The sequence below is a fragment of the Carassius auratus genome, chromosome 2 (genome assembly GCF_003368295.1).
Source record: "Carassius auratus strain Wakin chromosome 2, ASM336829v1, whole genome shotgun sequence".
Taxonomy (NCBI): Eukaryota; Metazoa; Chordata; class Actinopteri; order Cypriniformes; family Cyprinidae; genus Carassius; species Carassius auratus.
Window position 1 is genome coordinate 4,790,510 of NC_039244.1, and position 27,183 is coordinate 4,817,692.

At 41.2% G+C, this 27,183-nt stretch overlaps 1 protein-coding gene across 1 annotated transcript; it reads left to right on the top strand.

Annotated features, from left to right (window-relative positions):
- The first annotated feature begins 63 nt into the window (after window positions 1-63).
- Window positions 64-22,466, top strand: LOC113113517 (uncharacterized). Its single transcript, XM_026279748.1, has 27 exons — window positions 64-175; window positions 3,411-3,483; window positions 3,830-3,973; window positions 4,109-4,129; window positions 4,396-6,088; window positions 6,318-6,401; window positions 6,701-6,868; window positions 10,753-10,836; window positions 10,987-11,154; window positions 11,226-11,387; window positions 15,115-15,195; window positions 15,273-15,347; window positions 15,482-15,634; window positions 15,849-16,007; window positions 16,205-16,273; window positions 19,198-19,383; window positions 19,527-19,685; window positions 19,833-19,904; window positions 20,242-20,325; window positions 20,415-20,501; window positions 20,709-20,858; window positions 20,947-21,105; window positions 21,223-21,303; window positions 21,409-21,558; window positions 21,690-21,848; window positions 21,940-22,038; window positions 22,139-22,466. The coding sequence occupies exons 2-27, from the start codon at window positions 3,465-3,467 to the stop codon at window positions 22,335-22,337; spliced, it is 4,665 nt and encodes a 1,554-aa protein (XP_026135533.1). The 5' UTR covers window positions 64-175; window positions 3,411-3,464; the 3' UTR covers window positions 22,338-22,466.
- The last annotated feature ends 4,717 nt before the right edge of the window (window positions 22,467-27,183 follow it).

Here is a 27,183-nt window from a genome sequence, read left to right on the forward strand (position 1 = left end):
TCTGAGTGAACGCTTTCATTTTCAGTACAGACTACAGTTCGTGACAGAAGCCCAGAATGATGATGTCAAGGCGGGTCACACTTGAAATGAAAAGTAAAAGTATTTTCCTCCTGGGCATCATCATTTCAGGACAAATGCTCAGGGACACAGCGAAGCTACATGTAAATGTGCTAAGGTAAGACTTTCTGGACTTTACAACTATTAATAGTACAAATCATTTCCCAGTAGCCTAATAAATATTTTATTAAACATCTCCATCGACAAAGAGACGCGAAAAAGTTCTTCATGACGTTTAACAGTGCATAAAAAAACGAAGTATAACATTTAGCCTTTATTTTACCATTTGCTCAACACAGATAAAAAGCGAAACTAAACTAAAAATCACCAAGATAAAAAAAAAAAAAACATTCAACCAGCTCGTACTTTTCAATTCATCTTTCAAGTAACGTTTGTTGTCATCATAACTATAAGATCGTTTTACATAATCCAACGTTCTTTTTGTACTGTATGTAGTCCTTGATTTGACTAGTTCTTCACTCGTAAATATAACCTACTATTGTAAAATCATAACAGGATCGCAGTCAGTCTTTCAGACTCTATGTGCCATTGTTTACTGTATAACAATGCTAGCTGCTGCTATATTTAGTAGGCTACGCTTTTACGTGACAGCTCTGGTAACTATGGTTACCATTCTCATTTTTTGTCAAGGAGGTATGAACAAATGATTGTGATTGTTTCCGAACTCATTGCTATATAGAGAACTCATTTGGGAGTAAATGGCATTTCCAAGCTAATTTATGCTACCCAGGGGCGTAGATGACGCGGGGGACGTGTCCCCCTCCCACTTTTAATATCACGGAAATTGTTCCCCGCACTTTTTCGGTCAAGTGTGTTCGCATAGAGGTTTTCAAGAGCTGGTGTGAATAAATATAGATGTAAACTCAAAGAGACAGGATAGTCTGCGCATGACGTGATATTTTATTAGAATCCAGAAGGCGAAATGAACATCACGGAGCCCTAAACTCTCCTGCAGAGTGTGTGCGTGCGCGCGCGCGCGTGCGTGTGTGTTTCATTCATACTCGAAACCGGAGGGCGCTCTCGCGCAGAAATTCATCCCAGGAAACTCCTATGGACAAAAGCGTCCAGCTATCACTTTATGAAAACAGTTGTTTTCACAGAAAAACAGACACTTTTGGAAACACGAACACATTAAACGTCTCTAGGTTACGTATGTAACCCTAGTTCCTCGAGGGAACGAGACGCTGCGTCAAAAGCGCTTTGGGGAACGCGCCCAGCGTGCGCGACTCTGAATATCGTGTGAAATCAGACCAATGGAAGAGCGTGACGTCACCGGCGGAGTGACGTAAGCGACCAGGAAGCTATAAAAGCACGTGCCACGCAGCTGGCATCAGCTTCGAGTACCAGCAAGCGCCGGCAGGGGTGCCGGGGGTTATGGCTCCGAGACGCAGCGTCTCGTTCCCTCGAGGAACTAGGGTTACATACGTAACCTAGAGACGTTCCTCTTCAGGAACTCGAGCTGCGTCAAAAGCGCTTTGGGGAACGAGTACCAACGCCGCCAGACTACCAAACCCCTGCCTAGTGTGTATCCGAAGAGCACAGCTTAGGTCAGGAGGACTGAAGCGCCTGGAGTGACTGGCATGTCTAGGCCATAGAATCTGACAAACGTGGAGGGCGTGGACCATCCCGCAGCGTTGCAGATGTCCAGCATGGATACACCTGCTAAGAAGGCCTTGGAGGCCGCCATACCCCGGGTAGAGTGAGCCTTGGCTCCCGACAGCGGGGGACGACCAGAGGACTCATAGGAAGCGTTGATAGCCTCGACTATCCAACGACTGATAGTCTGCTTAGAAGCAGGAAAACCCCTCTTGGGGGGACCGTAGCATACAAGCAATTGATCGGTCTTTCTCCACAGGGCAGCTCTGTGGACGTATGCGTCCAGCGCTCTAACTGGACACATACAATTTAGCTTCGCCTGGTCGGGCTCCCGAAAGGGAGGAGGACAGAAGGCCTGCAGTACGACAGGTTGTGGTGTAACAGAGGGAACCTTAGGAACATATCCCGCTCGAGGGTATATGAACGCTTTAGTCATGCCTGGTGCAAATTCAAGATAAGTAGGGGCCACAGAGAGGGCCTGAAGGTCTCCTACTCTCCGCAGAGAGGTGATAGCCAACAGAAAGGAGGTTTTAAGTGAAAGATGTCTGTCTGAGATATCTTGAATAGGTTCAAATGGGGGTCTGCACATTGCCTCTAACACCACGACCAGGTCCCACGGGGGAATACGGGACCGTACTGGAGGTTTCAGCCTCAGCGCACCGCGGAGGAAACGTGTAACTAAGGGGTGTCTTCCCAAAGACTGGCCATCGAGAAGGGCGTGGTAGGCCGCAATAGTTTCCACCTCAGGGCGTACAGTTTCCTCGTTGAGGGAGCTCTGGATTGGAGAAGGGTCTCAACAACCTCGGTTGAGAGACCGGCTGCTTAAAGTTGTGCCCCCTCAGGGGCCACACCCACAGCTTCCACAACTCCGGGCGAGGGTGAATTATCGTACCCTGCGCCTGCGAGAGAAGGTCTGTCCTGATCGGTATCTCCCACGGAGAGCCGTCAAGGAGCGAGACTAGATCTGAGAACCATACTCGGCCCGGCCAGAACGGGGCTACTAACAACAGAAGGACCCCGTCCCGGCGCACTCTCGCCAGAACTCCCGGGAGCAGAGCAATAGGGGGAAATGCGTACAGACGAAGCCTCGGCCAGGTCTGTACCATAGCGTCCAGTCCCAGAGGAGCTGGATGAACTAGAGAGAACCAAAGGGGGCATTGAGACGTCTCTTGAGATGCAAATAGGTCTACTTGAGCCCTGCCAAATATTCTCCATATCTGCTTCACTACTTGTGGGTGAAGTTTCCATTCCCCGGGCCTCGGCCCCTGCCTTGACAGTATGTCTGCTCCCACATTTTGTTTCCCAGGAATATATACTGCTCTTAGTGAGAGGAGTTTGCTCTGGGACCACACCAGGATCTGGTGCGCCAGCTTGTACAAAGGGCGCGAACGCAGACCTCCCTGGTGGTTGATATAGGAGATGTATGTATTCTAGATATCAAATAAATGTAGGCTTGGTAAGCAGAAGAGACTTCTTTAAAAAACATAAAAAATCTTGCTGTTCAAAAACTGTAGATAGATTACAGAAATTTTATAATGAAATGTTTTATATTATATTGTAATGGCAGCAAAATGGTATATATACCATTTATGTTATTTCTGTCCCCCTCACTTCTGAAAAGATGGCTACGCCCCTGATGCGATAAATACTGCTAAATTATAGAACGCAAAACATAAAATATTTCTTGCCTTTTCCCATAATTGACACTTACATGACATCTTGCCTATTTTCTTCAGGTTGAGCTGGTCATTTCAGATTACAGGAGTGCTCAGATATACTGAAGACAGCAGATGGATGTCTCTAATAATGGTAACTTACAGTCACACATGAAACAGGCCAGTCAGATGTGTTGCTTTTAATAAAGACTCTTGAGCAGTGAACAAAAAAGTGCGTTACTTTACTGCGTGCTCTTCAGTAAAAGAATCAGAATACAAAAACATATGCTTAGCGCTCCACCTAGTGGTAGTCTTAAAGAACTTAAAAGAAGACTTTACATGAGAGAGCTTAACTTAAACATCTTAAGCTAAAATATAATTATTCTGTTAATAGTGCATTATTATTATTATTATTTTTTTTACAAGATAAGGGCTGATTTGCAGGTAAAATATGGCTAAAAATGACCTTAGCGATCTGTCTTTTCTTTCCTTTTCCACAGAAGACAAAAGAGGAACTGTGGAGCCTCATGATGCTGTTTCTAAAATCAGTATCTGTGCCCAGAATGGAAGCATTATTTCGGCACCTGTGATACAGAACTCAACAGTCACTGGAAATATTAACATTGCTCTTAATTACTTCCCAGGTGTGTGTGTGTAAGCATCTCTCTCTGTTGGTTGGTGGACGTAGCACAGCAAAACACAACTGTAATAAAACTCATATATTTTTATACTTTTTAAAATATTTTGTTTTAACTTAAGGTTTTTTGTTTCTGCTATAGGACCTGAATCTGAAGTCACAGGTTTGTAAAAATCTACTTGAATTTACACAGCATGTGAAATTATTTGAGATTATCTGAAGTGGATAAAATTCACATTAGTACATCTGATAATGGTTTTGCAATGTTACTCCCATCGTTGTTAATTCCACATACATCTGAAACAGAAACATTGAATTTGTAATAAAATAAAGTACAAAATGTTACTAGAAATGCACATGAAACTGCTGGGTGAAATAACTGTGATCTAAAATTTGCAATAAGACAGTTGTGTAAATTTTTTTTTACAGATACAAGCACATTGATCACCGAATACAAGAAGTCCGTGCTGTCCGACTATGTCTACATTACAGAATACACCTCCCGTGCCGGTGAACAGGTGCTGCTTAATGACCGCTACACTGAACCGCTGATTATTCAGAAACACAGAGAAAAGGAAGAGCGAGAGAATGAGATGTGCTCCAGAGGGGAAAGATTCTTCAGCACCAGAGAAACAAATCAAAGAAACCAAAACATCAGGCTTGATCAGCTTTTCGGCCCAGAGAATGGCTCCAAAATGGTGACTGGAAAAGCTGTCATTCTCCAAGGTGATTCTGGAAGTGGGAAATCAATCACTGCACAAAAGATCATTCTGGATTGGGCCTCTGGAGAGCTCTACGCTGGACTCTTTGATGTAGTGTTTCATCTGAGATGCAAAGTGCTCAACGGGCTCTCTGGTGAGGTGAGCCTGCTGGATCTCCTGAACTGTAGTTTAGCTCCAGAAGAGATTGGTCAGATCTTAAAAGACATACCACAGAGGATCTTGTTCATCATTGATGGTTTTGATGAATTCGTGCTTTCAGGAACCAAAGTGTTACTGCCTCCAAAACCAGACATCAAATCCCATTCACAGGCCATTGTTTGCTCTCTTCTGAAAGGACATATGATGAGAGAGTCCTTCTTGCTAGTTACTACGAGATCCACCTCTGTAGACAAACTGGAGATTGTTCTGAAAAAGCCACAGTGCTTTGTGGAGATCATGGGATTTTCGGAAAAAGGAGTGAGTGAATACTTCCGAAAGTTCTTTGAGGATGAAGAGTTTTCAAGTCAAGTGTATGAGCAGGTGAAGATACATGAGATGCTCTACACCGCTTGCTTCGTCCCTGTCATCTGCTGGATCGTCTGCACAATATTCAAGAGAAAAGGGAAGAATGGTGTTGCAACTAGCGAGTTGACAACAACCACATCCATATTTGTTGATTTTGTGCTCACACTCTTGAAACATCACAGCAGTTTGAATCCGCATGACGAGCTCAACCTCCTCAAGAACCTGGGTCAGCTTGCAGAGAGTGGAACGCCAAAACGCCAAGTCCTTTTTTCCAGAAACAATCTTCCAAAGGCAATCTCAGATTTACCAAACATTCCCTTCCTGTGCAAATTTCACCATCAAGAGAGAATTTATCTAAAGGAGATGTTTGGGTTCTTGCATCTCAGCTTTCAGGAGTTCTTCACCGCTCTCTTCTACATGTTAACAGACAAGGCAGAGGCGAAAATAAAAGTCAGGAACCTACTGGAATTAGCAGGCAATGGGAGGCACAATAAGCAACTCTTACCTGTAATCCGGTTCCTTTTTGGTCTCTCGAACAAGAAAGTGAGCCGTTTAATCCCAGGGGAACACACAAAGTCGACATCTACCATTATTCTCGCAGAGCTGGAGATATGGATCAGCAAAGTTATAGAGAAGAACATCATGGATACATATTACATGAGTGATTTCATTCTTCATTGTCTGTATGAGCTGCATGATAGTAACGTACTGAAGAACGTCATGATGCTGTGGGAACGCTCAGGCATTAACATCCACTGGTCTTTGAAGGGGGTCGACTCTCATGTCGTGATGTACTGTCTCCAGTATTCTTCACGCATTATAACTATGGAAGTCAAAAGCAATGCGAAAGATCTAAAGATGCTTCACCCTGTGCTTTGTAGGTGTACAAATTTATGGTAAGTCTGCTTCAATAACACGCTCTTACAAGCAGGGCTCTGGTGATACCATTCAAATCCAATGGGATTTATTTATTATTTCAAAGAGCGCCATCACAGTAGTGTCCAAAAATTTTTTAACATTATATCATCTTATATGCCATGTATTCTTATTATTGTTTTCTTTATTATAGTATAAGAGGTTTTGTTTGCAACATGAAAACTGATTTTGTCATTTATTTATTTGTAGGTTGGATTTTGATTCAATATCTGACGCTGATGTTACCCTCCTGACATCAGCCCTGGGGAGAAGAAAGAACGTGGGCTATTTGACGTAATGTTCTCTTGCTTGTGATTTCTATGCATATCCTATGCTTTATATCTGTAAATGCAACATTGCCAAAGTTCTCTAAAAATTAGTTTAGACACTAAATGGCCTTATAAAACCATAATCTGGTAACTAATTTAACTGCAGCAGTGTTGTTATAGATATTGTGTTCTTTATATTTATGCGTCCACCATAAATCCATGTTTTACTTTTATAAATAATAGTAAAGAAGACAATATGGTGAATTGACCCATGTTCTTGTGCTACATCATGATTAGTAAAGCAGTGTTGTGAATGCATTGCAGTATGGATGATGGAGCCCTGTCAGATGAAAGTGTGCAGAAGATCCTGAAAACCCTCAATGGACAAACATCAGTGGGTAACATTCGGCTGGTGATGAGGAACATCAGCAACACCAGTGTCGATTTAACCATGAATTTTCTTGTTAAAGAGATGACGGAAAGAAAGTTCAGGTAAACCAGACACAATGACAAACACAAACAGGCAGCTGACAACACAGGAACATTCAACATTTAAATGCATGTTAATATAGGCAAATTTGTAAATTAATATTGGGAAGATATGCGTAAGTTTACATAAATACAGCTTTATTTATAAAGCACCTTTTAAAAAAGTGTTTACAAAGTTCTTTACTGAAGAGATATGAATGTTGCTTAAAAAAGATACAACAAAATCCAACAACATAAATCACTGTCAGAAGCGGGGAGAATGTCACGCACATGCAACGCTATCAAACATGATTCGAAGTTCTTGAACTGATTTTAGTGATAGAGAGTCAAGATCAGGAGCAATAGATGTTCTCTGGGTGTCATTACTGATAACAAATACCTTTATCTCACTTTGAAAATTTATTTTAAATGCTGTAAATGATCACATTAAACAACCTTTAGTCACGACCGGTGATACAAGGATACACAGTGAGATATCCAATTGCGGGTACGTCTTTATTTAAGGGGCAATCCAAAGAGAATAAACAGTCCAGGCAGGGGTCGATACCAAACAAAACCAAATCAAGAATAAACAAAACATGAATTAGACAAGGACACAAGACAGAGTGTAATGATCGATAACCAGTGACAGCTGGGTGCAATGATTTAGGCAGGGACGTGAGGAATGTGGTTAATGAGGTGACAGACACCGTGGGAAAGGAGGACATCTAGTGGAAATCCAGGGAACACAACCCAGACACTGTGACAATACCCCCCCTCTACGGAGCGGCTCCCAGACGCTCCACGACAAGACACAAAACAAAGACCAGGAGGGAGGCGGACAGATGGAGGCTCAGGGGGAGGGACGGAGGGTCAGAAAAAACAAAAACATGGGGAACAGACACCAGAAGTGTAACACAAAACAGGGAGACCCGGAGGGAGGTGGAGCGGAGGAGGTTCAGGGGGAGGGACAGAGGCCCAGGCTAACAGAGGGGAACAGACAGAAGAAAAAAACACAAAAAACAAAAAACACAAAACATAATTCCATGAAGGACATCACGTGGCGCCCACCAGGGCGGAACAGAGGGCCACCACCACCGTATGGTCAGGGCGGAAGACCCCCCAGGTGGAACAGAAGACCACTACGTCCTTGTGGTCGAGGCCGGAGTCCCCCAGGGCGGAGCAGAAGACCACCACGTCCTTGTGGTCGAGGCCGGAGTCCCCCAGGGTGGAGCAGAAGACCACCACAACCGTGTGGTCAGGGCGGAAGCCCCCCAGGGCAGAGCAGAAGACCACCACAACCGTGTGGTCAGGACGAGAGTCCCCCAGGGCGGAGCAGAAGACCACCACAACCGTGTGGTCAGGACGAGAGCCCCCCAGTGTGGAGCAGAAGACCACCACAACCGTGTGGTCGGAACGGGTGCCCCCCAGGGCAGATCAGAAGACCACCACGTCCATGTGGTCGAGATCGGAGTCCCCCAGGGCGGAGCAGAAGACCACCACATCCTTGTGGTTGATGCAGAAAGCCTCCAGGGCGGTGCAGAAGACCACCACAACCGTGCGGCCGGACCAACAGGAGGACGAGTCTGGTTGGGCAAGTCTGAAACAAAGAATCTGAACAAGTTAAGAGTAGCCTCCGTGGCCACAACAGGATCCGTCAGGTGCTCATAGAGTTCGACTGGGACCTGACGAGGCTCTGGCAACCCTATGGTGTTTGAGACTGGATTCCAGAAGATAAATGCTGACTTGACTCTGCTCCTGAAGATCCTTGGTGGTCTGACTCTGCTCATGAAGATCACCGGTGACTTGACTCTGCTCATGAAGATCACCGGTGACTTGACTCGGTCCTTGAAGATCACCGGTGACTTGACTCGGTCCCTGAAGATCACCGGTGACTTGACTCGGACTCTGGAAGGTCAACGGTGACTGGCCCTGACTCTGGAGGGTCGCCGGTGACTGGCCCTGACTCTGGAGGGTCGCCGGTGACTGGCCCTGACTCTGGAGGGTCGCCGGTGACTGGCCCTGACTCTGGAGGGTCGCCGGTGACTGGCCCTGACTCGGTGACTGGCCCTGACTCTGGAGGGTCGTCAGTGACTGGCCCTGACTCTGGAGGGTCGTCAGTGACTGGCCCTGACTCTGGAGGGTCGTCAGTGACTGGCCCTGACTCTGGAGGGTCATCCGGGACCTGACTCGACTCTGGAGGGTCGTCGGTGACTGGCCCTGACTCTGGAGGGTCGTCGGTGACTGGCCCTGACTCTGGAGGGTCGTCGGTGACTGGCCCTGACTCTGGAGGGTCGTCGGTGACTGGCCCTGACTCTGGAGGGTCGTCGGTGACTGGCCCTGACTCTGGAGGGTCGTCGGTGACTGGCCCTGACTCTGGAGGGTCGTCGGTGACTGGCCCTGACTCTGGAGGGTTATCCGGGACCTGACTCGACTCTGGAAGATCAACAGGAATCTTACTTGATTCTGGGCAATCAACTGGAACATGACTTGACTCTGGAAGGTCAACGAGCACCTGACTCGACTCTGGCGGGTCAGCTGTGGCTGTCATCCTGTGCAGCGGCGCTGGGCAAGCAGCCATCTTGGGCCATGACTCTGGACAGGCGGCCATCTTGTGCTGTGGTGCTGGGCTGGCGACCATCTTGTGCTGTAGCGCTGGACCAGGGGCCAACTTGGGCATTGGCGCTGGGTTAGCAGCCATCTTGTGCTGTGGCGCTGGGCTGGTGGCCATCTTGTGCTGTGGTGCTGGATTGGTGGCCATCTTGGGCCATGACTCTGGACCGATGGCCATCTTGGGAAGTGGCGCTGGACGGGCGGCCATCTTGGGCAGTAGCTCTGGGCTTGCTGCCATCTTTTGCTATGGCACTGAGCTGGCGGCCATCTTGTCTTGTGGTGCTGGGCTGGCGGCCATCTTAGGCAACGGGGCTGGGCTGGTGGCCATCCTGGGCAGTGGTGCTGGGCTGACGACCACCCCACCGGAAGAGACAGGAGTGGCTGGGGCATCCCATGGAAGCCGATGCTGCAGTAGCACACAGATTCCCAGAACTCAAATGTCTCTAAATGATTAAACTTCCCTTTGAGGAACCGGGTCATCCAGCCTGCTGTTGAAATAATCCTTTAGGGACCTGTCATTGTATCCCATGCCCTTGGCCAGGGACCAGAACACCTGTGTCATGGCACCCACCTCATTGCCCTCTTGGCGGAGGGCAGTCAACTTTAAATATTTTGCTCTCCGCTCCACCATCCGGGCTGGGGAACGGGAAACATCAACTGACATATACCGCTGGATCTTTGCTGTGACGGAGTCCTTCTGTCACGACCGGTGATACAAGGATACGGTGAGAGATCCAATTGCGGGTACGTCTTTATTTAAGGGGCAATCCAAAGAGAATAAACAGTCCAGGCAGGGGTCGATACCAAACAAAACCAAATCAAGAATAAACAAAACATGAATTAGACAAGGACACAAGGCTAGGGCACGATGACTGACGGACATGAATTAACAAGGACTCCGTGGCACATACTAAGACAGACCGGGTTAAATACACAGGGAAAGACGAACGCTAATGGGAAATTGACAGAGTGTAATGATTGATAACCAGTGACAGCTGGGTGCAATGATTTAGGCAGGGACGTGAGGAATGTGGTTAATGAGGTGACAGACACCGTGGGAAAGGAGAACATCTAGTGGAAATCCAGGGAACACAACCCAGACACTGTGACACCTTTGGCATATTTTTGTATAAAAATTCCATATAGGCTCTCAATTAATGTGAGGTGATTAAACGACATGCGTTGTAATTATTAAAGTGTATATTAATGCTTTAACAGTCTTAGATGGACAGGCATACATACAATCTTTTTCTAGGTTTTTGAGTTTAATCTTGGTTTCATTTTTGTTTTCTCAGTGTATGTATTGCCAGTCAAGCAGAAAACATGGACAAGAGTCTTTGCTCAGAGTTCACTATTGCAAGAAAAAACGATTCCTTCTGGTAAGTGAATTAATATTTCATATTCATTCGTGAATTTATTCTCAGTTAATATTTCTTGAATTTATTCACAAAAATACAACATTGTGTAACTTAAGCTGAAGATACATTTGTCAATATAAAATAATTAATAATTGCTTTTCCTCATTTCAGGTTCACTGTTGGCCACTCAAACGGGCATCAGGGTGAAATCTCAGGAGAAGCTGGTCTTTGTTATTATCAGGGTTTTTCAAAAATATCCTTTGGTCTTTGTCCTTTCTCTGCAATACCCATGACTGACTTACTCAAGACATCTCAAAACCTCAGGAGCTTCTCAGACATGTAGATCAATTCTGCTAATTTCCCCATATTGTTTTATTATTATTTGCTAACATTTGTGCATTTGTTCCCAGGAAAAACACTGAGTTTGATGTGAATGTGGATGCACTGCTGTCTTTCCTAAGTCATGTTCCTGGTTTAACTGAGGTGGACATACAAGCTGAGTACCTCACAGATATTTGGACTTCTAAGATTCTGTCCTACCTTCAAGTCAATCCAAAGATTTCTCACATAAAGTAAGAGAAAACAATGTTTGCATATTAAGATTTAATCTCTCAATAAATTACACTTATTTTAAGAAAGGCCACCCCTTGAAAGTGAACTCTTCCGAACCCTCCCGCCTGTGTTCGTGATTTGGACTGTTCCAAATCTTTCCGTGGAGTGAGAACCAAGACAGTATAGAGGCTGGATATGTAGATGTGTTTATAGTCAATGTTTCATAGTTAAATTAGTTAGAAGTGGCCCGTTTAAGGATTGTGTGGATATATGTGTGCGTGCAACTAATCAGTCACACGCATCTTTGCACAATAAATCACCCTGAAGTACATTCCTGGTGTGAAACCTAATGTTCTGACCGGACACCCTGTAGCCATTCTATGAATCCGAACCTGAGTTAGACAAGAGTAATCAGCAGTTTTTTCATGGTCCATCGAGCCGGATGTGTGGATTGCTACAGACATGTCTCAACCAGAAAGAGAAGCCCCTGCTGTGCGGCCGAGGAGACGAGTTAACCCTCCAGCCTACTAAGAAGACTTTGAGCTCAGTGGACCTGGGTCTCATCAACAGCAATCACGGTCACTTACCTGCCAGGGAGTACTGGAGAATGAACCAGCAAGTGCTACAGGTCATTCCAGATACACTTCACCAGTGAGCCAAGCATCAGAACATTCTGAGTGGATACTGACTGACCAATGGGACTGTACTTCTGAGAAGCTGAGAGAGGAGAATGCAGCATTGCAAAGGCAAGTGAAACAGCTGCCAGAGCTTACAGCCATATTAGAGGAGATGAAAAGGGAGAACGCAGCCTTGCAACGACAATCCAGCCAGCTCCCTGAGATCATTTCAGCATTCCAAGAGATGCGTCAACAGAATGCTGCATTATGACATGAGCCTCAAAGCTTGAAATCGAAGCAGAGCTCTCTACCGAGTCGGTCACTCCACAAATGCTATCACCATGCTCTCACTCTCCAGCAGTAAACTTTCAGACTCTACAGCCATACCGCCCAATACCAGCTCCACGCTCCAGGTTGCCACCATCTGCCACTAAGTGACTGCCACACCCAGCTGTGCAAGAGGAAAGCTCAGAGCTGACTGAAGATATGAGAAACATGAACATTTCTTCCTCCCCTCATGAGAGACCCTCCTTTACAGCACATTATAGTGACTCAGCTCAGTTCAGGTTTTCCCACACTTCTCCATATTCCCAGCCACCTTAGCTGTCTGAGTCCGTGGTCCCATCATAGGAAAGGAGGAGGCCAGCCCATGCAGAATACAGCTTAGATCATTTCTTACCCTCATGTAGCCAAGAGAAAATCAACAGAGGTCCAGCCCCTACCATCCCCTGCCTAACGTCTTCTGACCCTAGGGAGTTTTCAAGACTGAGAATTGCTTTAGAGAACATCCTGCCTGACGATGCCACAGAACGTTTCAAATTTCAAATCCTAACAGACCATCTGAAACTGGAGGAGGCCAACCTTGTGGCAGACTCTTACAGCAATTCCAGATTTCCCTTCACCAACACCATGAAAGCTCTGGATAAGATGTATGGTCAACCCCACCAATTAGCCCTGCAACGAATCGCTGAGCTGATGGATGGAACTAATATACGCAGTGGAGATGTAAAGGCCTTCAGGATGTTTGGACTGCAGGTGCGTTCGCTTGTCAGTATGTTGCAGAAGCTTGGCCACAAAGGTACTGTAGAGCTGGAATGTGGATCACATGTGTCTCGACTCCTGAGTAAACTGCCACATGATCTCAGATCAAGTTTCAAGCGGTACACCCACCTTTTGCAAGTCTCTAATCCTACTTTGCTGGACTTCGCTGATTGGTTGGAATATGAGCTTCAAGTACAGGAAGACAATAGCCAGTACACTTGTTATACAAGGCAGGAATCTTCAGTGCGTGGCAGAGAGGTGAGAAGAGAGTCTAAGCAACTTCGCAGACCAACTACCATTCTACTTGGTACCGACAAGTCACATTCCACATCAATGTCGTCAGCCACGTCTAAACCAGTTTCAGTCAGAGAAGAGAAGGTGAGAGCTTATTGTCCATACTGTGCCAATAATAAACACTATCTGAATGGCTGTGACAACTTCAAGCTTCTTAGCAAAGACCTGAAGATAGACTGGATAAAGACAAAGAACCGATGCTGGCGTTGTGGTCGTGGACATCAAGCAGCTAACTGCACACTAAAGACTTTCTGCCCAACCTGCAACAAGAAGCACCTTATGGAACTACATGATGTCAATGACCAGGTCAAGCCATCTCAGTCAAGTGCAGCTCCTTCCAGTGCAGTTTTATATGTTGACCGACCAACCTCCGGAATTAAAGTACTTCTCAAAGTGACCAAGGTTCTGATCAAGAATGGCAATGTGGCAATGGAGGCTTACGCCATATTAGATGATGGATCAGAGCGGACCATCATTCTGCATGATGCAGTGCAGAAATTAAGACTTGTGGGGGAGCCAGAGGACCTTGTACTTCGTACAGTGAGACAGGATACCCAGATCATTGACGGGGCGGCAGTGACTTTCACTGTGTCCCAAACTGTTAACCCCAGCAAAGCTTACAAGATCCGTAATGCCTTCACAGCCAAAGCACTCGGTCTGGCAGAACATACACACCCATTTAGTGTCCTGCAACAGAAATTTAAGCATCTTGCAGGGTTACCTCTACAACAACTTGACATGGTACATCCTGTTATTCTCATTGGCTCTGATTGCCCTCACCTCCTCACACCCATAGAACCAGTCCGACTGGGGCCCCCTGGTGGGCCAGCAGCAGTAAGAACATATCAAGGGCACAACCTGAACGAGCTACTGTTACCTGGTCCAACACTTGGTCCATCTCTCCTGGCAGTCCTTCTGCATTTCCGGGAGCACTCTGTTGCCATCAGTAGTGACATCCGCGGTATGTTCCATCAGGTATGCCTCTTGCCACAAGATAAACCTCTGCCTAGATACATCTGGAGAGACATAAAAAGAGTAGCATCCTCTGGCTCAGCGAAGGCCACCAAGAAGCTCAGGAATCAACACTTGGCCTGCACTGGAATTGCCAATCAGAACTTACCTAAGGCCAGTGACCAAGATAATCTCCTTTGACTGAATGACATTCCAATATATAGTAAGGCGGCTGTAAGAAAGGCCACCCCTTGAAAGTGAACTCTTCCGAACCCTCCCGCCTGTGTTCGTGATTTGGACTGTTCCAAATCTTTCCACGGAGTGAGAACCAAGACAGTATAGAGGCTGGATGTGTAGATGTGTTTATAGTCAATGTTTCATAGTTAAATTAGTTAGAAGTGGCCCGTTTAAGGATTGTGTGGATATATGTGTGCGTGCAACTAATCAATCACACGCATCTTTGCACAATAAATCACCCTGAAGTACATTCCTGGTGTGAGACCTAATGTTCTGACCGGACACCCTGTAGCCGTTCTATGAATCCGAACCTGAGTTAGACAAGAGTAGTCAGCAGTTTTTTCACTTAGGCATTTAGCAGATGCTTTTATCCAGAGAGACTTACAGTGCATTCAGACTATACATTTGTGTGTACAGTATGTGTGTTCCATGGGAACTGAACCCACAACATTTTGCGCTGCTTAAGCAATGCTCTACCACTGAGCCATAAAAACTGAAATGTACAGCTGATTTACATGTTAATTTCTTTGGCTGTAAATTTACTATTTAAATTAAGTTCACTAAATCAGACTATTATTTGTTTTGTAACACATTTTTGATCTTTTAGGTTTCATTTGAGCAATCTCATGATTAGTGATGAGGAAAGGGTTTGTTCAACATTTTCGGTCTCTAGAAAGCCATTTGAAGAGTAAGTCATTGTTTCTTTTCCTTTGACTTAATTTTTTGGTGGTTGTGTTAACTAACTGTTGGTAAAATCTATTGCAGGTTCAAGATGCACGACAGTGAAGAGAAAAATCCATCATTGATTCTTGCAATGGACAGATGGGCTTATGATATAGCGTTAGAACACATGCATAAAATATCCTATGTTCTTTTAATTATTTATTTTAAATTCAAGACAAAGAAATGTAAATTCATAACCATTTTAAATCCTAATGTGTGTACATTTACTTTATGAATATGAATTTTTCCAGATCTGGTAGCAATGGAGAGTCGGTACATCCACATCGACTGGACAAACCGGCACTGGTGAAGCTCATTCTCAGTTTCCCTCCTCTTAAAGGATCTAGTGCCAGTTGGGAGGTTCTTTTCAAAAGGCTTTACCAACTCATTCAGTTGACAGAACAGTGAGTTTAATGAATTAAACTGACTTCAGTTATAGTATTGTTTAAAAGTTAAAATTTAAAATTCTGAATTTCCTTATAACATTAAGTCATAATTTCCAATAGCATCGATATCAGTTTACTTCAAACAGGGTGATGAATACAAGAATGCATGATTTGGTACAGTGGCCAGGGGAGAATCTAATAATTCTTCTAATACATGGATTCTTTTCGCTAGATGCCCAGATTTGGATGAGCATATGGATTCTCTGCTGCTATTCCTTCACTCTGTTCCCGGTCTGAAGGAAGTAAAAGTTTGGCTAAACAACCTGATTGAGAGCTGGGCGGCTGGTCTGTTCGCCCTCTTTCTGTCTTGTTCTAGCTTACTTCACTTGCAGTAAGAATAACAAAATGTTCAAAGATGTACAATGATGCAAATACCATATTATATTATTATTTGTATCCATTTCCATACAAATCCATTGCGACAGTACCATGATATATACCATGGTACTGTCGCAATGCATTTGTATGGAAATGGATGTATATGCTTTCTGTACTAAAAACTAAACTATATAAATTCTCTTTTGGTAGATTGAAAACCAGTATGTCTCTTGTTAGTGATGTGGAGAGTCTGGGTATAATGAGAGATGATGGAGTGAGGTAAGATAGTACCGCCGGTCCCCATACACAGTTTGCATAGGGTACATCTACGTATATAATAAAAAAAAAAAGAATTTTATGATGAATACAGTTTGCAGTTTGCACCATCCCCGCATCTGTGCTCGCTCCCAATCTCGCTATCACCTCCTGTTTGCGGCTTAATACAAATGATCAAAATAATTAATGGACAACTAGGCTATATCTGGGAAAAGACATCAGCGCAGTCTGGTGTTCTGTCGATTTGTCCTAGCCTGTTAGATTTTGCTAGTTCAAAGGTAAAGCACTGCGGTCACACTATCTGCGCTTCAAGGTTATTGCGCATCTTCTCAGCGGTGCGTGGTAGATTACGGAGCAAGCTGTACAAGACGCTACAGTCTTCTTATTTAGTAAATCCTCATTCGGTTGTCATATATATTTATATTCGTATTCATATTTATATTCACGTCCTTCTATTTATGTTTTCACCATTTATTTTACTATAATTATTCTTTTTATATTTACGTATTTTTGAGTTCAAATTATACTTTTTCCTTTTTTATGAGGAATGATGCTAAATTAATGCATAATTTGGATTATGTTTTCTACAACTGCCTTTCTTCTTACAGTTAACATTATTCTATATAAGTTGGATCCATTGTTTTTTTTTTTTTTTTTTTTAAATCACGTTTTAAGTGTTATAAGTACATTTTATCATTCAATCTGTACCTGCTATTGTACGGTGTATTCTGTTTTTGCAGAGAAAATCAACATAAAGTGAGGGGGAAAAATATAAAAAATGATTAAAATAAACTGTTTTCATGCCATTTCACTGTTTATTATTAAATAATTGCATGCCAAAATAAAGAAAATCTTACAAAATTATTGTCTGAAATCTCCACTACACTCTTGTTCTACATGTCCATACTTACCATTGTGGTGATTTTCATATTATTTTACTATATCATTCTTTAATAATTGCATGCCGAAATCATGAAAAATAGTAAAAGTTTCACTCTATAGTCAAATTTTGAAAATTAATAAAAAAATCAAACTGTTTTCTGCAAACTCCACCAGACTCTTTTTGTACATGTCTCCAAGTACCACTGTGGTCATTTTCATATCATTTTACTGTATCATTCTTTAATAATTGCATGCCAAAATCATGAAACATGCTATCTTTTTCACTATTTATTCATATTTGAAAATTCATTAAACATTTTAATAAAATTGTTTTCTGTAAACTCCACCACATCTCCCAAGGTACCACTGTGGTGATTTTCATCTTATTTTACTGAATAATTTTTTAATAATTGCGTACTAACGTCCTGACCTATGCTATTGACCTCGCTATATCCCCATAGAGACAAACCTGTAATCTTTTCTTTACTTTTGGCTGGCTTTGGGATAACCATGAGGTTTGGATATTGACTTTGTATTTGACATTACGTTTGGCTTAGTGAATGTCTTGGTAATTCTCCTCCTGCCTTGTGTGTGCAGTTTCTCTGTCTTTGACCCACAACATGAACAAGCCGTGACTTCCAAGTGAATTTTTACTAATATTAATATATTTTGAATAAACATTTATTAAGCCTATTCCAATTTAATATTTTATCTGGTCTTCCAGATACAACTTAAGTGTTGTACTATAAAAATGTCCATATTACTGTGCTTTTCCATTATCACTAATCTTATGTTATTGTCATTATGCAGCAAGATCATCACAGTCACAAAGGTAGTGCTGTTAGTATAGTGGTTGTAGTACTACTTTGTATATTGTGGCACATATCTTCAGTAAAGCAAGCATATATTTCCATCCGAAATGTTCTATGGCATCATTCTCATTTTCATGATGATGAATAAGTACAGTTACATGGACATTTTATAGTACAACACTGAAAGTTGTATCTGGAAGACCAGATAAAATATTAAACTGGAATAGGTTACATAAATGTTTATTCAAATTAACATATAAATATTAGTAAACATTCATGCACTCACACATTCATATACGATGCAGGAAGAGAGAAAGTAAGAAAAGAATGAGTATAAGAGAATGAAAATGTGAAATCCCAAGTTTATAGGAATATGTGAAATTGTATAAACATGATCAACCATCAAACACTTATTAGGTTAAAAGTTTATTAAATTCACCAGTTCAGCTAGAATCTGGAGGTACTTGCGTTGCCTGTTTGTTAGGGGTTCCCTTCATTGTCTGGTTGCCGAAAGGGGTTTCCAGAGGTTGCTGATTGGCTAGAAGTTCAGACTAGGTGGCATTTCTCCTCATAGTTTTGGAGGAGCAGCTGGCGTGTAAGCCAGAGCACACACAAAGAGTGCTAAAAATCAAAGCTAAAAGCTATGACAAAAAAAAAAAAAAAAAAAAAAAAAACATGACTGAAAAGCTAAAAAAATAAAAATTTGAGTGTTTAAAGTGGATTTTTGGACTCAAATGGTGCCTTTGCCAACTATAGCTCGGGGTGTTGCAATGTTTCTATGCCAATACATAGGTGGGGGAAGTCAATCCAAAGAGCTTGTGATCATGATTGCTATCATGGATTTACATGTGATGGTCATGCTGTGCATTTTTTTTGACCATCAATCTTGATTACTTGCCTCAAAATTGATTATCTCCATCCTGAGTTATTGTGATCAATGTGTTCTTTTGCGTTAATGTTGAAGGCTGTTCTGTTAAAGAGTTGGTTACTTAGGCTTGCTTCAGACTGGCTGGTCCTAGAAACTGATTTACGAACGTCCCGCTGTCTTTGGGCCTTTCTGTGGAATTCAGCTTTTCGTGTTTCAATCATGGCCTTGATCGAATGTTTGATTTGCTGATACCCTACAATCACTAGCTTTCTGACAAGTCTGGAAATTCAGAGAAAATACAATTTCTTAAACTCTTCTCTTACTTTTAATGTTTTTAGTAGCGGTTGTCCTCTGTTGTTTTGCAGGCTCTCTGTTGGCTGTAATCATCTGAAATATATAGATGACTTCTCTGATATCAACCTGTTTAAACCTCCAGAGCACAAAGTGCTTCCCTGCATAAGCATCACTTTAACAGATGCCTCTGAGAATGCAAATGCTGACTGGAGGAGATTCTTTCAGGCCTACAACCAGCTAAAAGACTTGACTGAGTTGTAAGTCAATGTTTTCACCAAAGAGAGTGTTTTTATATCTGATTGTTAAATGGTGAGAATGACCGATAAATAGGCAATGTTTTAGTTCAAAATTATTTAAAAAAATCTGTTTCTGTGTTTTTTTGTTGTTGTTTTTTTTACAGTTCTTTAGAATATGATGAGAGTGTGAGTGAGCTAATCTCTGTCCTCCACTCGGTCTCTGGTCTGAAGGAATTGGATCTTTTCTTCAGATTCATGACTGTGGATGGAGCATCCAGAGTCCTGGACCTCATTCAGACAAACACCAGTCTGACTACATTAAAGTGAGAATTTACTTTACTTTAATTTATTTACACAGTACACATAACAGGGTGTTTGCAGCCTCTCAGTGAATAATATATGCACAATGAACCCTTTGTGAATTTAATTTCACGATGGCAAAATCTCATATTATTATTTTTGTGACTTAGTTTTGTGACAGTCAAGCGGCCTGAGATAAGTAAGGCTAACATCAAGAAGGACTGCAGGAATGAATTCTTCTGGTAAGGCAGTAGTGATACCTGTATTCTAGATGAGCTGTATCAATGAAGACTAACTAAAGCTTTATTAAAGAACACATTTTAATTAGAGCATACAGAGAGAAAGTTAAAGAGAGAGAGAGAGAGAGAGAGAGAGAGAGAGAGAGCTGAAGAACTAACTCAATCTCATTACTCGTCATCCAGCTTCATCTAGTGATGTTATTAAGCAATACAATTATTAATGTGTAACAAAATACACCATAATATAACTTTTAATTAATAACCGGTCATTAACAAACATGCCTAATGGATTTGTAGTTTTCGAGTATGAACATACATTTACAAAAAAATTTAAACACAGGGCTCGGTCTGCAGGAGAGATATCAGATGACAGTGATGAAGATGGCATATCCCCTCCTCTCAGTGACTGCAGCGATGAAATCAAGTGAGAATCATCTACTGTTCAAATCATTACTTCCCTTACAACACCATACTGTCTGCTGAGAAACTTATTAGAGGCTATGTGTTTTTCAGCCAGAGTGATTCTTATGAACTGGACAGCGTGGAGCATGTTGTCTGCTCAGATATCAGGATGTGGAGGAGATTATCAGGGCAATGCAGGTAACATAAACTGTTCAACAGAATGTTATTTTATGAGATGAGTCTATTTAGAACAAATAAGATCAGTTAGGAGTGGTCCAGAAGGGAGTACATTGCTTACAGTAATCAAAAAACATTTGTGTAGCAAATAGGAACATTTTATTTCACTGTTTTATGAATCTTTGTGTATGGTTTTGCTGGCCAGCTCAATTTCTGTTTGTATTTCAGAGTGTCTTTGAAGTGCACCAGCTCCAGTCCCAGGACAAAGTCGTTGTTCTCAGAGATAGAGCTCATCCTGTCTGAAAACTCAGAAAAATCTAGCAGTGACTGGAAAAACTTTCTAAAAGCATATATCCAATGCAAAGGGATCTCTATAGTGTAAAAAGAATCACTGGATATTTTGGCATTTACCATGAAACTGAATGTTAAATAATAATTTTGTTAATCATTTTCCATGCAATAACAGAAGTCTTACATTTGAGGAGAGTGTGGATGCTCTGTTGTTGTCCCTGCACTCGATGTCTGCTGTGAACGAGGTGCGACTGACCACCGACAGACTGACCGAGAACTTGGCTGTGAAGATCTTCTCCATGTGTCACACAGCTCCCAGTCTCCATAACATCTGGTATATATTCATTATATTTTAACATAACATCATCCTCATCATTTTATTCACTTAAAGCAGGCAATGATTAGATAGCAAAGTACATTTAAGTACATTTTTTAAATATCAGCCTGTCAGTTTGCAGGTGGAGTACAGTAATACACACAGTGAGCTCAGTGTGTGTTCCTCTCTCAACATCACCAGAAACACAGACTCGACGTAAGTTTATCCCTGACGGTACTGGTTGTAAAGAAATGACAAAGATTTCTAATATAACCATAGAAAAATTTACTTGGGACTTATCTAGTTGTCTTTTATTTCAAGCTTGACAGTCGACATTCAGTTGGCCAGTGATAGCATGATTGAAACATCTCCATCATTCATTTCATTCATATCGCCGTGTTCAGAGATTTCTAAACTGGACGGACAGGAACTCTTTGAAACTCTTGACATCCTTAAAGGTTTAGAAGATGGGTAAGGATTCGGCCATTTCATTATTTACCTGAAAATTAATTGTTTGCTTCTAGTTAAACACTTATGTTTCTTAATTTGAAAATATGCACTGTATATATTCCTCAAGTTTAATTATTATACCCATAATCTAGATGTGAAGAGCATGAAGAGCTTGTGGGTGTTTTGATGTCCACCTTGCTCTCCGTTTCTGGTCTGCAGAAGGTCAGACTCAAGATCAGCAGTCTAACGGAGAACTGGATGAAGAAGTGTCTGTTCTTAACTGAAGTCTGTCCCAGTCTTCAGGAGATCAGGTCTCAGGATGTTTAAAAGAAATTGCTGTTTGTCCTTGAATGCAATTTAATTAAAAATTGAAAAAATGGTATTGAAATGTTAATGTTTCAGATTTGACTGCATAGAAAGTGGTGGCTTGTTGTTGGAGGAGGTAGAGAGGATTCTGCAGAGCTCTCAGATGGATACCGATTGCAGGATAATTATCACAGGGTCTGTCCTATAATACTACTTAACCATTTAATATTTCTAGTTTTATTATCCCCTATTGCTCCATTAATGGTTTAATAATTGATGTTCAATCTCTTTGAAGGATGAAGCGCAGTAAAGCCATGAATGGGTGCACTGCAGTCATGATGGACACATCCAGATCATCATCAGCTTGTGATCAGAAAGTGAAAGTCAGCTTTTTCAGGGACTCTCTCACAAGACGGTTCACAATAGACAACATTGAGACAGAAGACACTAATGACGACGACCCTGAAGATGAAGACATTATCTTTTATTATTGATGAATGGCAGAAAATTAATCCAATATTAAGATTGTTTAGTAAAAATACTTAGTTCCATATATTTCTATTCATCTTAATATTTTGAGTGACAGTTTTATTGTCACACAAATCTTTAGCTTTACTAAATGTTATAAGATGTTAATCATACCCTTATTTACAATAAAGACTTCCTGATTCAGTATTAGGACATTCATGTTCATCCTTTGATGATACCACTGCTTTTTCTTATGAAATGTACGTGGAAATTGGCAGAAAATTAAAACAACATAAGGGTTCAATGACTGCAATGAATCTTGGGAACACAGTGGTATTGTGTGTGTGTGTGTGTGTGTGTGTGTGTGTGAGGCTGTCTGTTCTATTCTCATCTGACTGTTGCTCATTTGCAGACCTACTCCCGCACGACAAAAAAAATGTATATCCATCTACAATGAAATATAAATTATTATATTTTATTTTTATTATTATTATTATTAATTTTTAGCTTTTTAGCCTTTATAATCAACAATACGGTTGGTTATACATCAAGTCAGCCCCTGAACATTTATTTCATTTCAAATCATTTAACTAACCAGCTAATATTCATTAAGAATATAGACAAAACATGTATTAATGTAATTGTCTATTGGCAATATGTTTAATCTGTTCTATATTTATTTATATTTATTAAAAATAACATCATTATCAATTTGCCACTTCTATAAATCAATTACTTAAAAAAAAAAAAAAATCACAGATCCCTTTAGCCTACTCTTACTCTAATATATGTATCATGATACACTAATGATTAATTATTACTTAATACAAAATTATGTTTAATAATAGAAAACAAAATAACTCCACATGATGTTTCTCTCTCTGTGCCATTTAGTACTTTCAGACAATGATGTGTGTCATTAATATTTTATTTTGCATGGCTGCATAATGTAATGCCGAAATACACAATAATATGTTTTCAATTTCAACAAGTAAATTAAAATAAATCATGATCGTTTTCTAAAGTATGTTTTCATGGGTGTTAATCGCTTCATTTTTTGTTGGAAGAAAAAAAAAATCTGTCACACTGTGATAAAGGCTGAAAGTGAACGCAGCGAAGACGTAGCCTACTGGTATTGGATGCGAGAACACACACACCACACGCACACACGCACGCACACACACGCGCGCACACACACACACACACACACACACACACACCTTGTACTCTCTGATGTTCGCTCTGCTCGGCGCCCCTGTGGATTGAAAAACGCGCTGAATCCATGCAGACTCAGATCAGGGGAGGAGCCGGAACTTGATGCAGCTTGCCACCGTCTCAAATGAGATTTTAAAGGGGACTGAAGCGATCACTAATTGATTAATCAAATAATTTTTAGGGGTGCTGGGCATAAGTTTAGGGGGCCTAGCGACGCCCCTGGCCGAAGCCTAAAAGAGGACGTTTTGCCTCCAGAGGAACGTTGGGTGATGTCAAGTGATATTGAAACATGACATCTTCAAGCTACTCCCCTTCACCTTTACCAGTCAATTTGTTCCTATTCGTTTTGTTCATATTACCTTTTGAGTTGTATTATACACATTATTTGAATTAAATTAATTTGACAGATAGCATTCTGTCAACATCATTGGTAAACATCAGACATCTGATCAAAGCTAGCGCCAACCAACGTAACCAGAGCTGCCAACTCTCAAGCATTCACCGTGAGACACACGCAATTGACTCTTTTCACATGCTTTCACGCCACACATCAATTTTCTCACGCACAGAAAAACCACGAAGCAACAGAGGGGTTACCAGGATGTAATGTTTGGGGGGGCAACATAAACAACTGAAAAAAATCGGCGCAAAATTAAGCTATACTACACACAATCTGTTTTAGTGCATATCTTTTTCTAAGCCAGGACCCAGAGATAGGTACAGGGTCCCTATTAGACTATAGAGCTGTCACATAAAAGTTAGTTAAACCCGGTCAACATTAATAATATGATGATTATATTATTATTATTATTCACAGATTCATATATAGAACATATCATGGTGATTGCCTGATGATGAGTGACAGGTGTTTGCTTGTGAGAAGACTTGCTACACGAGTAGGCTTTTTTAAAATGAATCTGAAGTCACGTTTGTATAGACAAGAGGTAAATTAATTTGTTTCTTCTAAGCTGTTCCAGACGTAGGTGCTACCATAAATTCGCCAGTTAGCCTCTTATAAGTTTCTTTGTGAATGCGGCCCCAGGTAAAAAAAAAAAAAAATGCATATGCTCATTTGAACAGTATGAGAACAGTATTTGAATGTTATTCTCTGGTTGTAAGTGGCTTTGGATAAAAGTGTCTGCTAAATTAATAAATGTAAACACGTAGGCCTAGATAAAAGGGAACATATTAGGCTACAGGGGGTAAGGAGACTTAGAGAGTTGAAATAAAAGAAATTTTTGTGAAACTATACGAATTTAATTTATGATCTCATTAGCAGCGGCAACATAATTATTTTTAAATATGGTTTTATTTTTATTTTATTTGTTTATTTAATTTTATTTATTATTAGTGGTGCTTGTCATAGGCAATGTTATTATTATTTTACAGGGGTGTGGAGTCTGTATGGGTTTGTTCTCCCTCAGGGGGTGGGTGATATAATACAAATCTAATAAGTCTGTTTTTTTTTTAGAAATCATGATTTTATCCTGATTCTTTGTCATGTTGTTTTTTCTATTTTGCAAGCTGTTTGAGTATCACAGCCTAACTAATTTCCCTATTATAAAGCATTTTAAGGTAACAAAATATGAAAAAGTATGGCAGATATTTAGGCCAAAGTGCATGGGTGAAGATAAAAATCTTTGTAATTATTTTATCTTTGTTATTAAAAAATTAGAACAAAGATACACATTAAAAATACGGATATTATACAAATAAAGTTTTTTTATTTTCAGGTACAAGAGATGTATTTAGCAGGAGCATTAAAAAAAATTAATGAACAAGTATAAAAATAAAACACTATATACACTGATTCCTTTTAAAGCAACTGTATATTTTTTTTTTTCAGTCAAGAGTATTGAGTGATTTTTCTCTGTGGGTTTGGTGTTTTATTAACATTAAAGGAATAATTCACCCAAAAATTTTATTAGTGAAGAAAAACACTCCTTCTTCTGCTAAACATAAGCATTATTTTGAAGAAAACCAGACAGTTGCTGGTTCACAGTGACTTCCAGAGTATGTTTTACTACTATCAAAGTCAATGTGAACCAGAAACAGTTTGGTTACACAGATTCTACAAAATATCTTATTTTGTGTTCAGCACAAGAAAGAAGTTAATATAGATTTTGGACAACATGTGAGTGTATAAACAATGACAGAAATTAAATTTTAGGGTGAACTATCCCTTTAATTCACACGGCAGCATGTACTGCCTACTGTCCCTTTAAGACATGCATGCATACAGACATGTATCCTCTTTCAGTTGTTTACTTTCATTTTAGACATATCCAACTTAGTCTATACATAAACCTTGTGTGTTTCGACAGTATTAGCACATAACTTAGAAATCAGGCACAGTTTGAAGGGCTTTTTCGTTTTCGTGCCGCGCTTTGATTGTGCTTAGAAGAACCGAACGTCAGAAAAGCACACGAATGAAACTTTTAAATAAGCGGTAAGGATTTAAAGCAGATGCAAAAAAATAATATAATATAAAATATTCTCACATGATGCACTTTTTCTGAGCCCGTAAGCCTGAAGCGCGCGCGCACTGTCAAACAGCGCCAAACCGGATTTTTGTTGGGTCAGACTCATCTGCTACTGATGGAAAAATATGCACAAAACAATCAACTTTTAAATGTTTATTTATCATCAGAGGGACAGTCCGTTTCTCGGGGAGGCAGGGCTTATCCTAGGGGAGGCACTGCCTCCCCCAGCCTCCCCCTAGACACGCCCCTGCGAAGCAAAGAGGACATGGAGACCAACAGACTAGAGAGAGCAGGTTACTTATGAAATAAAACAATGGGTTAGTTATAGCTAGCTAATTATCAAACGCAGCTATGGTTAGCATCGCTAACATTAGCATGTTTATCGAACAGCCTTCAATACATTTCTATATTATAACTTTACGAAAACAAATACACAAACATATAAAACAAACTTCTAGCGAAATACTAACAGCATCTTACTTACCAATCCAAAAGAAATGTTGCAAGTTAAGAGTGGAACCTCATTTCTTTCAGGTCCATCAGTTGTCTCCAGCGATTGAAAGAAAAGCCGATGTTTACTCTGGTTCGGCTCCTTTTCTTATCGGATTTGATTTGTGTTTCCGAGCGCGGTTGTTTCCCTGTAGCGGGTGATGCTCTCTTCCCTGAACTGAAATGAAGTAGTGGGCTGTACTTTCCACACGACTGACATCAGGTTCAAGTACACGCCCACAAGCCATGCGAGTTATTCGTGTATTGCAGGTTGGCTGGTGGTAATGTTGCCCGCATACCGCCTCCCATGGCCGAAACTGGTATAACGACACCTGTCGGGCCGGGGCTAGTAATGCTAATGCTAATTAAGGTTGATATCTCTGCAGCACTATAACTGGACATTTTTTTAATGACATTATCGCCCTTATTTCTTCTCATTCTTTTGATGCGTGTAGGTCATGTTTTGGATATTTTTACCTCAATTTTTGCATATGGCACCTTTAAGACTGTGTTTACGAGGTAACTCACCATAACTGCACATTTTAATTTCACATTTTAATGATTGTGTGCGTTTTTGCCTGCTGAAGCAGCTCAGTGTATGTGGAAAATCGAACGCGCAGCCTTTCAAACTCCATTTGACAATAAACTTTGGAAAATTATTCATTTTGTGAACTTAAATTAAAAT